The 17,949-nt window shown below is 41.9% G+C and overlaps 1 protein-coding gene across 1 annotated transcript in view; it reads right to left on the bottom strand.

Moving 5' to 3' along the window:
* ank3b (ankyrin 3b) overlaps window positions 1-17,949 on the bottom strand; it is a 754,597-nt gene that overhangs the window by 88,268 nt on the left and 648,380 nt on the right. The window contains exons 25-26 of the mRNA XM_041209573.1: window positions 8,073-8,166; window positions 297-403 (exon numbers count right to left, since the gene is read on the bottom strand). Of these exons, the coding sequence (XP_041065507.1) occupies window positions 297-403; window positions 8,073-8,166 (201 nt within the window). The remainder of the gene's footprint in view (window positions 1-296; window positions 404-8,072; window positions 8,167-17,949) is intronic.

Genomic DNA, 17,949 nt, shown 5'->3' with positions numbered 1-17,949 from the left:
TAATGGCAGGGAATTGGTGAATGGCTGGGATCTTCCCACCTGACTGCCTTCGATTTTGAGGAAGCATTCAGAGAGGGTTTGAGTAGAACTACCTCCAACTGGCAGGGTAGAACAACCCAAAGTTTCATGTTACCCCTGTCATCAGTGCTGCTGACGTAGCATCCAGCAATGTGGCTTTCACAGAAAAGCAAATTATGAAAAGGGAAGAAACCTTTAATTTAGTCAGCATGAAAATTTATACTTCTGAAGATGTGACATTTTGCACATCAAAGTGGATAGCATGAACTGCAACTTACCCAGAATGAATGGGGCTGGAAACCAGGTTAACATTGTCAAGTGTATCTGCTGTCCAGCTGAACCTTTTCAACGAGTCACTGTCATATTCCCTAGAAACTGCGAGGTGCTACAACCAAAATGTTGAGAGAGGAAAAAAAGTGAGTCATGAAACTACAGATGTATATTAAAGTCAGTAAAAACAGTAATTGCTCTTGCTCCAGAATGAAGGGTTTTAAGGAATAGAAGCATAGAAAATGGAGTAGGCCATTTAGCCCTTCGTTCCTGCTCTTGTCATTCCATTAGATGAGGACAGATCTGCACCTCAACTCCATTTTCCTGCCTTTGCTCCATACCCTTTAAGACCTTTAGCTAACAAAAATGAGCACTGCTAACTTATAAAGAAACACCAAGGCTTATTGAACAAACACATTTTGGGATGGATTCAGTGATAATTCAGATGGTTTGGCATATAGGTATGAGGAAACACATGTCAACAAAAACCTGCAATATTAAACTTTCACTTCTCATTTTTTTATAAGCTTGTGTCAAATGAAATTCATCTGCAGCTGCAACATTCATGTGCCACGAGTTCCAGCTAATCAGTTTGTATCAGACATCTGAACTGAGTGAAAGCAAAATACTGCAGATTCTGGAAATCTGAAATAAAAACAAAAAGTGCTGGAAAACCTCAGCAGCTCTGGCAGCATCTGTGGAGAGAGAAACAGAGTTAACATTTTGAGTATGTATGGCTCTGAAGAAGTCACGTGGAATAGAAACACTAACTCTGTTTCTCTCTCCACAGATGCTGCCAGACCGGCTGAGTTTTTCCAGCACTTTCTGTTTTTTATATCTGAACTGTCTTTGGTGTTTTAGGAAAGACCTGGTAGCAGTGGCATTATTTGTTACAAGTGAGTAGTTACAAGAGTTGGATGATGGAAGTGGTATTGAGTCTTTGGAAAGAATTAAAGGACAGTAAAGAGATAACCTCGTCATAGGAACATGCTAAAGTCACCAACAGTCAAAGAGAAACTGGTGCTCTTTAGCGGTAATCCTGGCAGATTTCAATTTTCCTCATATTAACTAAAGTACACAATGGGGACAGTCTGCTTCTGAATGAGTGATTCCTGAAATTGTGGTGGATTTGTTTCTTAGAAGTATGTTGAGAAACCATCAAGGGGTAAAGCAATGTTAGATTTACTTCCAGTGATTGAAGAGGGAACAACAAGCACAGCAGAAATGAGGGAACATTTGGAATCTATTGACCAGAAAGTCAGGGTGGAAAACAAAAAAACGCCAAATAAAGTGCCAAATCTTAAACAATTTTTAAGGATGTGATAGGATGCCCGGGATGAGAAAATAGGAAAAGTTAGCAGCAGAAAAGTGTAAGAGTCTCAAAGGGCAGTTTTTAAAATCCAAAAGTAATTTACCCTTAAAAAGGTCAGGGCAGGAAAAAATGATTAAGATTGGTTTGGGTTGGTAACAAATTGTGAAAGGAGGGTTTATGGAGAGTAAAAAAAAATAGAAAACATTTTAAAGTTCAGGAAATGAGCAGGGTAGGGAGATTTTTAAAGGCAGGATGAGGAATGCCATGAAACTCGGAGCTTCAGAGTACATACCAATGAAACCATAGCTGGGGACATGAAGAAGAGCATTTCTTCAAGTAAGCCAAATATAAACAAAATGTGTCCAGAAGGATCGTTCAACTAAAAATGGCAAGGGGGAAGGGCATGGTGTCTGAAGTCAGAGAAATGGGGAGATTAAGGCCAGAGAAGTGGTGGTTTAAAACAGAATACAAACTGAAAATGTTTGAAGTCATAGGGAAGTTATTGAAGTTGAGTTGTGAAAGACTCTGACAATTTTCATCCTAAGGTGCTGAAGGAATTGGCTCAAACCACTGTGTCCACTTATAGATATTTTTGTAAGTTTTCTGGACTTGCACCAAATCCCAAAGAACTGGAAAACAGCAAATGTGACTCTCACTTTCAGAAAGGGGCAGGATGAATCAAATTATAAACAGATAAGCCCTGCTTCTACCATTGGACAAGTGTCTAAAAGTATTATGAGGATGATACAAGGGAACAACTGAGGGGCATGAGTTAATCAGTATTGATCAGCATGGTTTTAGTAATGGGAACCCATGCTTGACTAATTTGAAGAGATGACAGACCTATTGATAAGTTAGAGATAGTGCATGTTATCTACCTGGGTTTCAGGATGGCACTGGCCCATATAACAGGCTACTGCACACGGTCCAAGCCCATGGGACAAATGGGTGGACAAACAATGAGTTGTAGAGTGCATGGGCAGGTACCTGGTTGGCAACCAGTTAGCAGCAGAGTGTCACATGACTTTGTGTTATGGACACTATTTTTTATAACTTTTTGAATAAATGATTTAGAGAAAAGAATTAGGTCCAAGTTGTCCAAATTTACAGATGCAGGGAGCAGTGGCACATTATAATTATGAATTCCAGCTTTATGACCAAATGGGAAATGTTCTACAATACCATGACAGTCACAAATAGGTGAAGGCTGATTTGTGAAGCATTAACTTTGTTCATTTGTTTTATGCCATAAATTTTGGAACTTTATTGTAACATTACTATTTAATGTATTGTCACCACAGACAGTGGTGTGTCAGAGTTGTGATTTAGTCAGCACAATGTATCTTCACTTCTAAGAGAACTATGTAAATCCAGTCCCAAATGATATGAAGTCTCCTCTCTGATGTCTAGAAAGGTCTGAAATGAATTGGAACTCTCTTAACTTGGCTTCAAATGGAAAAAAATCTGGAGTGCACATTGTCCATCCCAAGAAGAAGGGATAATGATGAACTAAGGTGGAAAGTAACATGCAAGTCCAATTGAATTCAACTTAATTTTTTTCTGTCTCTCAGCCAGCCAGACGGAGAGGCGGGCTAACCATTGGCCACTGTGATGGCAAGCTGCTGTCAGGGAGCTGAAAGGGTGGAGGGGGATGTCATGCGTGGAAGCCGGGCAGAATGGTGCGATGGAAGTCTTGAATGGGGGATCAGCGAAGGTCACAGGTGGAGATTTGGGAGGTGGGGGAGGATTCATGGACGCAATGTCATGTTGGATCCATCCCATCTCATCTCCCTTCAGCTGTCAGGTTTCCCAAACCCTGGGAAACCCATGCGGAGACATTAATTTTAAAAGGTATGTATAAATTCAATGTGAAAAGACCTCATTAACCTCTCCTTAGGATGTTAATTGCATTAATAAGTACCTACTCCCCAATGTTAATAAAGATCCTGACTACAGCAAGTAGGTTAATCGCAGGCATCCAACTGCGCCTCCGTTAAACCCAGAAGTCAGTGTGTTGAAGTTAGGTTGCTACCTACCCTCCCCCAAAACCACCCGCATCTGGGAGAATTGAAACTCTCCACAGATGCTTCACTGTGATAGAAAACAGATAGAAATGGAAGTCCTCCAGCAATATGAAATAAAAGGATTGGCGGCTTTACTAACAACTTGAGTCCACAAAGGATAGGGACCAAAATTATAACACTCAATATTTTAAATATATCTCACTGATTTAAATAGCCATGATACACTTTATGTTGAAGATTAATTCTGGGTGCTAATCCATTAGTCCATGTTATAACAATTTACATTTATATAGTGCCTTTAATAAAGTAAACATCCCAAAATGCCTAATGAAATCTGACACTGAGGCACAGGAGGCGACGTGACCAAATGTTTAGTCAAAGAGGTAGATTTCAAGTGGATGACTTAAAGAAAAGGAGATGGAAAGGTTTGAGGAGGGATTTCCTGAGTTTAGGGCTTAGGCTGCTGAAGGCATGGCCACCAATGTTAAGGTAGAGGAAGTGGGAATGCACAAGAGACCAGAGTTGGAGGAACACAGTTTTCTTAGAGGGTTGTAGGGATGAAGGAGGTTACAGAGTTAAGGAAGGGCTCCTCATGGAGGTAACTTCAAATCCAAGGAAATGCAGGTCAGGGGGCTCTTATGCAAGATTACAAGTACTGGATTACAAGTCCATGAACTGCTTTATTATATCAATCGCTACAGTGTTACATCACATACAACAATCTGATTGAGGAGTTCAAGATGATGAAAGGTTCTGATTTGGTAAATATGGAATATTCCACTAGTGAGTGAATCAACATCAAAAGGACAAAGGGCTTTTCTTGCACAAAGGGCTGTTAGCTCATGCAAGTCTTACTAGGAACAGGAACAGTAGTGGGAGCAGAACCAATAATAGCTTTTAAAAGGAATGTGGATAAGTATTGGAAAAAATAACATTTTTAATAGGGAGGGAATTGGGCTAAATGGAATAGCTTATTCGGAACACTGACATAGGTGGGATGGGATGAATGGCTTCCTTTTGTGCCATAAAACTGTACAATCCTAACCTCGCCATCTTGAAACTAAAAGCTTTATAAACAAATTAAACATCAGGCCCAACATTTTTTAATGTAATTGTAAAAATGGAGTACATAGTTCAACTTAATCGCCCTGGCTCTAATCAGCAAGCTAGCAGATAACAATTTCTTACCTTCAGTGAGTTGCTCACTATTGGTCCACCCATGGTAGGTGCAAGCTCTGGTTGGAAACCCTGCTGAACCAGGAGGAAAATCAAGAGTTGCCCTTAAAGCTCAAAAGACTATCTTTGGAACCTGGGAGTTGGCAAGTATGAAGGCTGTACCAGCAGTCAGAAGTAAAGCTTATTGGCAAAAGTTATTTAAAATTTAGGGAAATTCAGCCTCCACTGTTACCGATCCCTGGCTTGAGTCTGCATACTTGCCTGAGACTGGAACTATAACTTTTACAGCAATGAGAGGTGATTTTGTCTGTGTCGTTAAACTGCAAAATGTTCTTTAAATAGTTGTTTGGTCGGACAGAACTTGAGTGTTTCTGAAAAAAGAGACATGTCAAAGCTTTTTGTCTTGCACTCATCAGGACACTTAGCAAGAATACCAATTATAGGGGGAAAACAATTGTCATTCCCCCCCTATATTGGTATTCTTGAGAAGTGTTCTGATGAGTGTAAGACAAAAAGCTTCAACATGTCTCTTTTTTCAAAATACCCTTGACAAATACACTTGCAATTTTACTGACCATAGAACAGGGCTACCCCCCCGGCCAAGTAAGAAATTTAAATTAAAAAATCATCTCCTTTCCGACATCCCACTTCATTTAGTTTGGACTTTCACCCCAGGTGATGTGCTGGTCCCTGTCAGCGAGGGGCAAGCAACTTGCTTCCATTAATAAGGGGCCATCAAAATATTGGTATTGGATTTGTGCAACAAAATGATCAGTACAAAATGAGAGCAAAAGCCAGAAAACCTACTACAGAAGGGCCCCCACAGCTCATGCAGCATACCAATAAATGTGTTCGCTTTCCTCTGAGCTCAAAGCAATTACAACCAATTGTTGAAATTTAGTTAATGCAACAATTGTTTCTTCCTTTCCATTACTCTGGCTTTGCAACTGCGCTATCAAGCAAGTAATGTTTAGAAAATAAAAAGCATGTTCCTTGTCACTGGTATTGAAGGTATAATACATTATCCTGTAACAGCTTTAAATAATATTGGGAGGCCTTCAATCCAAGATTAAAACTATCCAACAGGACTAATGATTCTTGGCATTGAATGTCTAGAGCTTAGTTTTTCATGGAGAGGCTGCCAGATTAATTTTGTGGGCGTTTATAACATTCCAGGACATATTATGGGCAAAGACTGGAAATTTATAACAGCAGGTCCTAGAGGTACTACTTTTGTTGCCAAATATTTGAGCAGAAATGTTTTGAGCTGTATAAGAGCCATTGAGAGTTAGAAGAGTGTTGCGTTGTTGTGTAAAAACTTCCGCACTTTACACAGTTTTATTAAGTGCACCTCCTAATTCATCAGGCATGTCCTGCCAACATGCTTTTAGATGCATCCACTTTCAATTGCTTCCTCCATCAAATATTTTCCTCCCAGTGATAGACAAGTATTAAGTCCTCATAGAAAGTGAATAGGGATGGAAGTCATAATGGACTCTGAAAATAAGTTATCAATGACTGAGACCAGCAGATATATGGGTCAGTAGCTTGCATTGAATAATGTCACAAAATTAGGGGCATTATTCTGATCTTAATTCAAACTAAGTCTCTGAGTGTTTCAAAGTTAATCCCAAAATTTCATGCAAAGTTTGTCAGCACTTTAATAATGCATGACCCCCATTCTACTAGGAATTGTCCCTGCAATTTACTGAAGCATCCAGTAAGTTGAACTCTGCCTGAATTGTGGTGAGGCCATTTCCAATAGTAACAGAGGACTGACAGGCACAGGTGCATAGGTACAGCTGATGTAGCTCTTATGGTCTTGGACTGGCAACCAAATGGGCAGGAGTTCAAATCCCACCATGGCATGTTTTGGAGCCAAATTCAGTAAATCTATGGGTTGGCACCAGCAAACAGTGGCCATCAAAAAAGAATAACTAATTCAATAATGTCCTTCAGGGAAGGCCACCTGCTGTGCCGCTTCCTGGTGCAACCTACATGTGACTCCAGCCCCAGGCTTTGTGATTAGTTCCAAATGCACGTGAGGAAATTTGGGATGGACAATAAAGGTTGCCCAGTTGGTGTCACTGACAGTCAAGAACAAACATCTTCTCCTGCAGAGAGGATATCAGCGGTGGGCAACTGGAATTTTAATGCAATGCAGGCCAGCAACAGAATGACGCAGGAACCAAAAGTGCTGGGGCTAGAAAAACCGGTAACAAGTGTCATGATTACTGTCATTGGCATCTCGGGAATATAAAGGGGGTATTTGATAGTGTCTATTTTGTCCAGTTTGTGGATGGCAAAGTTCGCAGAAGGAATATATGAATGACTGCTATGCATCACTATTTGGATTTGTGAAGGAGTTTTAAAACTGAATGTTATAGTACCCAAACGATGGAATAATGAGTTAATCCCGTGAGAAGATAAAGGGGAGGCTGGGTGAAAATATTCCATTTCCTTAGAAAATCAATGCAAAGGGCACTTTTTGTCACCTTATTCTCAAACTGCTTATTGTTAATGTAAGTAGGGAATTATCTGTCATCACAGCAGGAGAGGCCAGTGGCTGAAGTGTCTTGCCTTTGACAACAATGGGGCTTTGTCATCTCAGACTTCTTTGGAATAATGCAGAAAGAAGGAAGCTTTATGGATTGAGCTGTTCTCAGAACATGGTGCATTGTTAACAGCAGCGTGTGCTTGCCTTGTTCCTCCAAATATTATTACAGAAAACTCAATGTAAATTAAAAAGCACTTGCTGAAAATCTTAAAAATAATGAATATTATCTTTCGACTGAACTGCAGTCTATAGGTTTGGCAGTTTGCGAAAGGCTAATAGACCTACTTGGAGTATGAATACTTTAGAGAAAAACACTTCTCAGTTTAGCTACCTTCATGCATTAAAGCAAATAACCTGACCTTTAAAAACAAAAGTTGGAACTGGCTGATGGAGCGGATGTTGGGAAAGGAGCATCAATTTAAGTCAATGCATCTTCCACATGCGATCATTCAGGTAAACCAAAGAGCAAAAGCATGACGAAGACTAGGATGATAAAAAGGTAATTTCCTTCCCTATGGATGTCAAATTCAAACAGTAATTCTCTCAAACTGTGACAATCTCAGCTGACATTAAATGGGAAAGGATAGCTATCGTTTAGTCCAGTGGCGCACTCTAAACTGAAAGCACAGCCAGCATCATTTGAAGTCATAATTTAAATAAAGCGTGCAATAAGATATAAATCGAACAGGCATCTGGCATTCAGAACTGTACTTACCGACTCCTTCGTCAGCTCTTCAATCATAATGCTATCCCTTGCGTACGGACTTCTGTTCAGCGAATACGACCTATCCGAACTGAAGGAGCGAAGGCTGTTGGTGTTTACAAGTTACCAATCAAGGGGTAGATGATAATCAGGCAGGCAAAGGAGAGGAAAAAAAACGCATTAATGCATGCAGCTTCCAGGGGGAGGGTGGGGGGAGGTGGAGGGAGTCATGAAAGGAAACCCACCAACAGCACCCAAAAACAAACAAACCAAGAGCAACAAAAAAGTAACTGTTTTCCAGAGATAATTTGAAACAGATCAAAATGCAAAAGTCCTTGTTTTGATGAACGTAAACAAAAGGCTGAAATTACCAAAAAGAATACTCTCTAACACCGAGCAAAACCTGTTCTCCCCCAACCCTCCAGCTTACTACAGATCCAAATAAGGTTTAGAATTGGCTGTAACAGGGACTTTGCTCAACTAAATCCTGATTGAAGTCTTGGGGAAGGGTGTCCCTCATTAACCCTTCCAACAGCAGAGAGCTGGGCTGTTCAGTGAGTCTGTTGTGCGTCAGTCCAGTAGCTGCCTTGTACAGTCACCTGCTGCACTTTCTTCCAGAAAAATAATTGCTTTCATACCACTTGGCATTTTGCGAATTAAAAGACACTCACTATGAATCTGAACAAATGAAAATATTAACAGCAAAAACTTTCCCGATAATTGAAAATTAAGTGTCTGTTTTCTAAGAACTGCTGCAACACCGCATTTGTCTCTTCTAGAGATGAAATCGTGCAGCCTACGTGTGCTGCAAACCAGCTGCATAAAGCAATTAAAGTCACTGCTTAGCTTGTGCACTATGCAGTAAGAACAACTCGTGCATTTCTATAGCACCTTTACCATGTTCCCACTAATTCACAGGAATGTCATCTAGCAAAACCTGGCACTAAGACACAATAAGAAGATATTAGGATTGGTGAGCTTGGTCAAAGAGGTGGTTGGAGATCGTAAAAAGAAGAGAGGTAGAGAGAGAGGCAGAGAAGTTTAGAGACAGAGGAAAGGTCGATCACAAGGGTCCCAGTTGACTGAAGCACAATTAACCCATGGTTTACTTTGAAAGGATTATCAGTGAGTGGCCAGAATAACTCGGAGCCATTTCACAACCTGCACAAATGATGGTGTGAAGAAGAGTTACAATCTGCAAAATATCAATAATTGCATTTCTTACCAGCCCCACCCCTCACCTAGACCCTTAATTTGGGTTTCATTCTGAAGTTATTTTCAAAACGTTTTAACTTTAATCTTTTCTAAATAGAGATGGATTCTCAAAACTTGGCAAAAGTTAAAAATTGTTTTCAAAACAGTAGCCAGTTTTTGGCAAGAAGTGAGATGGCTCTTTTTTTTCAAAAAAGTAGAACTATGCTGATAAATTTAATGTTAAGCAATCGGAAGAAAATAACTTGATCGGGAACTCCTGGGTAAAAAGCTGCCTTGACAAGTGTCTGTAGTGTGGTGCAGTGTGGGAGTCAGGTTCTGCTTCAGAACGGTCAAATACTGATCAGTGTGTATGCACCTGCCCCCCCACCACTGCCCCCCTCCAACTACACACACACACACACTTGGCGAACTGCACAGAAAGAGGGCTGGATCATATGGAGCCTCTTCAGCAGGTTTGAAGGCAAGGGGGGCACAAAATCCAGTGGGCATCCTGCCTTCCACATACCCATCCACCCTTGCCCTACCACAATTAAACCAGGGAGCCATCAGGTGTCCCACCAGCCCACCCTTGAGCTTGAGCTGCACGGGCTGGTGTCAGGCAAGGGGGGAGGAACCTCCTTTGTGCACCCCTTTGCCCATTAAAGGCAACACCCACCACCCCAAGTCCTTCCCCCGTTTAACCGTCCCCTTTTGCCTCTCAAACCCGACTCCCCATCTCCATCACCCGCCTCAACGGAGTCTGCCAGCCTGGTTCCGGTGAAACCCCAAGGCTCACCTGTCAGTCTGGACTCCTTGGCATGGCAGGACTGCCTATAATTCCAGCAGCGGCCACCTCTCCCAGTAGCACTGCTGAGACTAGAGTGTTGCCAGCCAACTGATTGGCCAGCAGCTCTCTAAGGCGGAACTTCTTCCCGAGTGGAGTGACTGAGGAGCAACCGTTGAGATCATGGATGGGCTTCCCCAACATTTTAGCCAAGGTGGGGGGTCAGGGGTGCCCTATTAAATTTAGTACTCTTGTGTGTGAGCAAAAGAGAACCAAATGGACTTGCATTTTTATAGCATCTTTCAAAACCACAGGAACTGTCAAACTGTTTAATAGACAATTAAGTAATTTTTATTGAAGTGTGGCCCTTGTTGTAATGTAGGAAACACGGCAGCCAATTTGTGCACATATAGTCCCACATACAGCAATGTGATAATAACCGATCACTTGGATTAGTGATGTTGATTGAGGGATAAATACTGGTCAGGACACTGAGGAGAACTACCCTGCTTTTCTTCAAAATAGTGCCATGCTTTCATTTAAGGCTACCTGGGTGGGGCGGGCAGATCTGATTTAATGACTTATTCGAAAGACTGCGCCTCCTACACTGCAGCACTCCCTCAGTGCTGCACTGGAGTGTCAGCCTAGATTTTCTGCTCATGTCTCTGGAGTGCAGCTTGAACCCACGACCTTCTGACTCAGAGGCAAGAATGCTATCAACTGAGCAAGGGCTGTCATGATCAAGCCCTAAATCTTGCTAAAGGTTCAAGTAGCTGCACTTGGATGAGGCATGTCAGATGCTTTTCCTCACTGGGGTGACAGTAAGTTTTAGCTGTTTTAAAGGCAGTATGTGGAGAGATATCAGAAAGCAGCGCTGCCAACAGCAAAACACTTTTCCCCAATACGATACTGCAGCCTATTGCAATATACGGGCATTGTGCTAAGTGGGGTTTTGAAAAAAACATTTTTGTATCCCTTGCATTGTATAGCCATAAACATTTTACACAGCTAATGAAGGCTCTCACTGCACATAGTATTCAGAGTCTGCAAATAATTATTCTGATGGTACCCTAACACTACAAATAATTATTCTGATGGTACCCTAACACTACAAATAATTATTCTGATGGTACCCTAACACTACAAATAATTATTCTGATGGTACCCTAACACTACAAATAAATATTCTGATGGTACCCTAAAACTGCAAATAATTATTCTGATGGTACCCTAACACTGCAAATAATTATTCTGATGGCACCGTAACACTGCAAATAAATATTCTGATGGTGCCCTAACACTACAAATAAATATTCTGATGGTACCTTAACACTACAAATAAATATTCTGATGGTACCCTAACACTGTAAATAATTACAAACAGAACTGCCCCGGTAGACCGATCGTCTCAGCTTGCTCCTGCCCCACAGAACTCATTTCTCGTTATCTTGACTCCCTTCTCTCTCCCCTTGTCCAGTCCCTTCCCACCTACATCCGTGATTCCTCTGACACCTTACGTCACATCAACAATTTCCAGTTCCCTGGCCCCAACCGCTTCCTCTTCACCACGGAAGTCCAATCCCTCTACACCTCCATGGTCTGAGGGCCCTTAGCTTCTTCCTCGAACAGAGGCCCGAACAATCCCCATCCACCACTACTCTCCTCCGTCTGGCTGAACTTGTTCTCACACTGAACAATTTCTCCTTCAACTCCTCTCACTTCCTCCAAATAAAAGGTGTGGCTATGGGTACCCACATGGGCCCCAGCTATGCCTGTCTCTTCATGGGGTATGTGGAACATTCCTTGTTCCAGTCCTACTCCGGCCCCCTTCCACAACTCTTTCTCCGGTACATCGATGATTACTTCGGTGCTGCTTCATGCTTTCGTCGGGACTTGGAAAAATTTATTAATTTTGCTTCCAATCTCCACCCCTCCATCATTTTCACATGGTCCATCTCTGACACTTCCCTTCCCTTCCTTGACCTCTCTGTCTCAATCTCTGGTGATAGACTGTCCACCAATATCCATTACAAACCCACCGACTCCCACAGCTACCTCGACTGCAGCTCCTCACACCCCGCTTCCTGTAAGGACTCCATCCCATTCTCTCAGTTCCTTCGCCTCCGTCGCATCTGTTCCGATGATGCTACCTTCAAAAACAGTTCCTCTGACATGTCCTCCTTCTTCCTTAACCGAGGTTTTCTACCCACGGTCGTTGACAGGGCCCTCAACCGTGTCCGGCCCATCTCCCACGCATCCGCCCTCACGCTTTCTCCTCCCTCCCAGAAACATGATAGGGTCCCCCTTGTCCTCACTTATCACCCCACCAGCCTCCGCATTCAAAGGATCATCCTCCGCCATTTCCGCCAACTCCAGCATGATGCCACCACCAAACACATCTTCCCTTCACCCCCCCCGGTGGCATTCCGTAGGGATCGCTCCCTCCGGGACACCCTGGTCCACTCCTCCATCACCCCCTACTCCTCAATTCCCTCCTATGGCACCACCCCATGCCCACGCAAAAGATGCAACACCTGCCCCTTCACTTCCTCTCTCCTCACCGTCCAAGGGCCCAAACTCTCCTTTCAAGTGAAGCAGCATTTCACTTGCATTTCCCCCAACTTAGTCTACTGCATTCGTTGCTCCCAACGTGGTCTCCTCTACATTGGAGAGACCAAATGTAAACTGGGCGACTGCTTTGCAGAATACCTGCGGTCTGTCCGCAAGAATGACCCAAACCTCCCTGTCGCTTGCCATTTTAACACTCCACCCTGCTCTCTTGCCCACATGTCTGTCCTTGGCTTGCTGCATTGTTCCAGTGAAGCCCAACGCAAACTGGAGGAACAACACCTCATCTTCCGACTAGGCACTTTACAGCCTTCTGGACTGAATATTGAATTCAACAACTTTAGGTCTTGAGCTCCGTCCCCCATCCCCACCCTCTTTCTGTTTCCCCCTTCCTTTTTTTTCCAATAAATTATATAGATTTTTCTTTTCCCACCTATTTCCATTATTTTTAAATATTTTAAAATCTTTTATGCTGTAAATAATTATTCTGATGGTACCGTAACACTGCAAATAAATATTCTGATGGTACCCTAACATTACAAATAAATATTCTGATGGTACCCTAACACTGCAAAGCTTCCATGTTTTCAAATGAAACCAAATGCAATGAAAATGAACCACCAAATCTTTAGAGCTAAAATGAGAATTTGAAGACAAAAAACAGGGTCCAAAAGTGCTCACTCATCCCTTCTGCATCAACATGGTGCCCCTGGAAGATACATACAATCGCAGTCTTGAAGCTAACACGCCTACGGCGATGCAATAGCGACAGCAAATCAAAAGGCAAAGGGTGAGGGAGCAGCCAAGACTTAACCCTTACTACGCTCAAGAGATATGGAGCAGTGTTAACAGCATTACACCAGTGCTTTAAGGGTGAGCCGCCTTGCCAGCATGAGCTTGAAAGCAGCAGGACTCATCATGTAAGTTTACATAATCTATAACAAACCAGAAAACTCCCATTCAAAACGTGCTCCAAAAACATCGAAAACACAAATTCACAGAAGAGCTTGTGTTAAAATCTGGACCACATAAGACACACAAATCACAAATATTTGCCATTAAATGGCTCTACTAACATTTTAGATCAATCGGATTAACCTGACAAAATGATTAAGAATTTCTCTGGTTCCAAAAATGGCCAATGAGTAGTTCATCAATTTTTAAAGTTCTTCAATTCATTTTAATTAGCTATTGTGCTCAATGACATAATGGCTTTAGTTAACACAGTACAGTTGAGGTGGGGGTGGTGGAGCGGGGTGAGGGGGGGAGATGAGAATTAGACAGAAAAAGAATATAAATTGATTATTTCATGTTGCTGTAGATACTCTTGAACTCAGGAGGACGGAAGACAGAAATATTTTTACAAACCATGAGCCCCTTTAAAAGACCATAGCAGTAATCATGGGGAATTTTAATTATTAATGCAATGACTGGGAGTAGAACAGGAAAAGCTGAGGAGGCCTGCATGTTTCTGATGGTTTCCTATGAAATCTGAAGCTATTCCAGGGTCAACCCTGAGTCATGATTGAAGTTGGTCCAAAAAGGACAAAAGTACAGTATCCTGTCACAATGTATTAGAATCAAAGTGATGATGAGGTTATGTGAAAAGACACCAAAGATTACTGGAGTTTAAATGAGCAGACCTCAAGAAAAATACACAATGGGGTTTAGAACATTAATTGGGACATTAGAACCCATGTGAGATTTACAACAAAGCAGAAAGTTGCAGAAACTGTTGTGAGGATACAAGCCAGTTCAATCAAAACAGATTAACAGGCCAACAGAGTCCAATGTGGTTAATAGAATCAAAAGTAGCAGCAGGATTACGCCATTTGGCCTATAGAGCCTATTCCGCCATTCAGTAAGATTATGGCTTATCTGATTTTGGCTTTAACGCCATTTCCCTGCCCTTGACTCCCTTGTCTATCAAAAATCTGTCTAACTCAGCCTTGAATATTTCCATTGACCTAGCCTCCACTGCTCTTTGGGGAAGAGAATTCCAAAGACTAACAACCCTTTGAGAGAAGAAATTTTAAATGGGACACCCCTTATTTTTAAACTGCACCCCCTAGTTCTAGATTCCCCCACAAGAAGGAACATCCTCTCGGCATTTACCTGGTCCAGCTACCTAAGAATCTTATGTTTCAAAAAGATCACCTCTCAATCTTCTAAACTACAATGAGCATAGGCCCAAGATGCTCAACCTTTATCTCATAAGAAAAGCCCTCCTCCCAGGAATGAGTCTGGTGAATCTTCTCTGAGCCGCTTCCAATTCAAATATTGTCCTCCTTAAATAAAGTGGCCAGAATTGTACACAAGACTCAAGATGAGGTCTCGCCAATACTCTGTACATTGTAGCAAGACTTCCCTATTTTTATACTCCGTTCCTTGCATAAAGGCTAACATTCCATCTGCCTTCCTAATCACTTGCTGTACCTGCATGATACCTTTGTGTGATTCATGTACAAGGACACCCAGATCCCTCTGTACTGCAGCACTCTTCAGTCTCTCACCATTTAGATAACATTATACTTTTCTATTCTTTCTGCCAAAGTGAACAACCTCACATTTTCCCACATTATACTCCAACTGCCAAATTTTTGCCCACTCACTTAACCTATCCGTATGCCTTTGCAGGCTCTTTGTATCCTCCTCACAACTTGCTTTCCTACCTATCATTGTATCATTAGCAAATGTGGCTACAATACAGTCTGCCCCTTCATCCAAGTCATTAATATAGACTGCAAATATTTGAGGCCCCAGTATTGATCCCTGCTGCACTCCAATAGTTACAGTCTGCCAACCTGAAAATGACCCATTTATCCCAACTCTCTGTTTCCTATCAGTTAGCCAATCCTCTATCCAAGCTAATATATCATCCCCAACACCATGAGCTCTTATCTTCTGCAGAACCTTTTATGTGACATTTTATTGAATGCTTTTTGGAAATGTAAATACACTACATCTACTGGTTCCCCTTTACCCACCCTGCTTGTTACATCCTCAAAGAACTCGAATAAATTTGTCAAACATGATTTCCCTTTGGCAAAATTATGTTGAGTCTGCCTGATTGCATTATGATTTTTTAAATGTCCTGTTACTACTTCCTTAATAATGGATTCTAACATTTTTTAAAATGACAGATGTTAGACTAACTGGCCAATGGTTTCCTGTTTTCTATCTTCCTTCATTCTTAAATAGCTGTGTTACATTTGCAGTTTTCTAATCCACTGGCCCACCTTTCCAGAATCTTGGGGATTTTAGAAGATTACAACCAAAGCATCCAATATCTCTGCAGCCACTTCCTTTGACACCAGAGGATGCAGGCCATCAGGTCCAGGGGACTCGTCAGCCTTGAGTTCCATTAGTTTTCCTAGAACGCTTTCCCTCTTGTGATCAAGATTGCTTTAAGTTTCTCCCTCTCTTTTGCCCCCTGCTTTTCTATTATTTTTGCGCTGAATTTTGTGTCTGCTACTGTGAGAACAAATACAACATAATTGTTCAAAGCCTCTGCCCTTTCTTTATTTCCCACTATTAATTCCCCAGTCTCAATCTCTAAGATCAAGGAAGCATGTGAGAAGAGGTAAGAAAGACCACTGTATCTGAAATGTATAAGGATTTAATGACTCAGAGAGTTTATCTCACGTGTAGCTGAGTCACACAAAGCAGGGAGGAGGTCACGGGTTCCTTTCTCCCAGGGACAAGGAGTTAAAGGAATTTGGCTGAAATAAAACATGGAATCTGATAACATGAGAGGCTATGCAGACAAGTAAAAGGGGGTTAAAAAAAACAACTGGAAGTAAGATTGCTGAGAACATCTCTTAGGAAAGCCTTTTATCTTTTTACTAATATATGTATGCAGTAAACCAAAGAGCAAATGAATTGGGGCAAGAAGATCAAATAAGTTATGGAATTAGTAGAGTTTCTGTACATGTATCTCTCTATGAAGGAAGAGGGGGGAGCAGTTGTCTAAGTGAGAGAACAGGTTTGCAGGGATGGCACAGATGGTCCTAAAATATCTCCAGACAATGATGGATAGCGACAGTTATTAAAAGTGACATGCTCTGAAGATAAGACAAAGTAGCTGGTTGGATATCATGTTGAAAACTGTGGGGGTCTGAAACTGGTTAAGTTTGGACTGACAGCTTTTTAAATTTGTCACGCTCATCAGCAATCCCCCCAGATTGGAAAGGGAACTCGGATATGGCATCATTTAAAAATAACCAAGAGTCATCCCTACGGAACTCCAGACTGAGGGGTTTACTGTGTGCTCTAACTGTTTATTAACAGTTAACATATACTTGGTTGTGTAATCTCCTGAAAGGCTTTCCAACACCTGAGGGACAGCAGAGGAATTTTTCCCAGAGTATTTTGCCTTATTAGCCCTGAGGTTCAATTTCTGTCTTTCCGAGGTGATGTCATGTCTGTGGAGGGGTGTGAAGTGTTGTGCTGTCATGCTCCAGGTATCACAAGTGTGGGACAGGTTGGATGGACCAGCTGATCGTCTCCTGCCCATTATTTTCATATATTCAGGAGGAAAAATCTTGGAACCAACTTTAACAGATCCCTTGGGCAAAAACTTTGTAAAGTAGATATCTCTCCAGGTAATTACTTCAGCTCATACAGATTCAGGAAACAGAGGCTGTGAAGAAATTTCTTATCTCAGCTCAGTCCTAAATATTTGACCTCTTATTCTGAGGCTGTGACCCCACATCCCCCAGCCAGTGGAAACATCTTCTCAGCATCTTCCCTGTCAAGCCCCTTAAGAATTGTTTGTTTCAATGAGGTCACCTCTTATTTTTTTATATTCCAGGGAATTTGGCCTAATCTACTCAACCTCTTCTTATAGGATTATCCTATCATAGGATAATCCTCTCATCTCAGGAATCAGTCCAATGAACCTTTGTTGCACTCTGTCCAAGGCAAGGTCTCCTTGTGTATAGTTTTGGTGTCCTTAGGTAAGGAGACCAAAACTATACACAATAACCAGGTGTATTTCTTTACTCAACACAAAAACAGAATTACCTGGAAAAACTCAGCAGGTCTGGCAGCATCGGCGGAGAAGAAAAGAGTTGACGTTTCGAGTCCTCATGACCCTTCGACAGAACTTTACTCTTCTGCTCTAATCCTAATGTAAAAAACAGGCTAACACACTATTTGCTTGGAATCAGCACACTCCAGGACATCTGGGTTGGTGACCTTGTCATGGTTGATCTTCTACTTCAACTCCACCTTCCTGCACAGTCCCTTGTCTTTGGCAGGAAAAAGTTGCCAACCTGGAGTGTGCCAATTCCGTCAGCCTACATTCATAGGTAAGCCAACAATGTCTGCGTTGACTTAGCC

The sequence above is a fragment of the Carcharodon carcharias genome, chromosome 17 (assembly GCF_017639515.1).
Source record: "Carcharodon carcharias isolate sCarCar2 chromosome 17, sCarCar2.pri, whole genome shotgun sequence".
Lineage (NCBI taxonomy): Eukaryota > Metazoa > Chordata > Chondrichthyes > Lamniformes > Lamnidae > Carcharodon > Carcharodon carcharias.
This window is presented reverse-complemented; position numbering and strand designations above follow the sequence as displayed.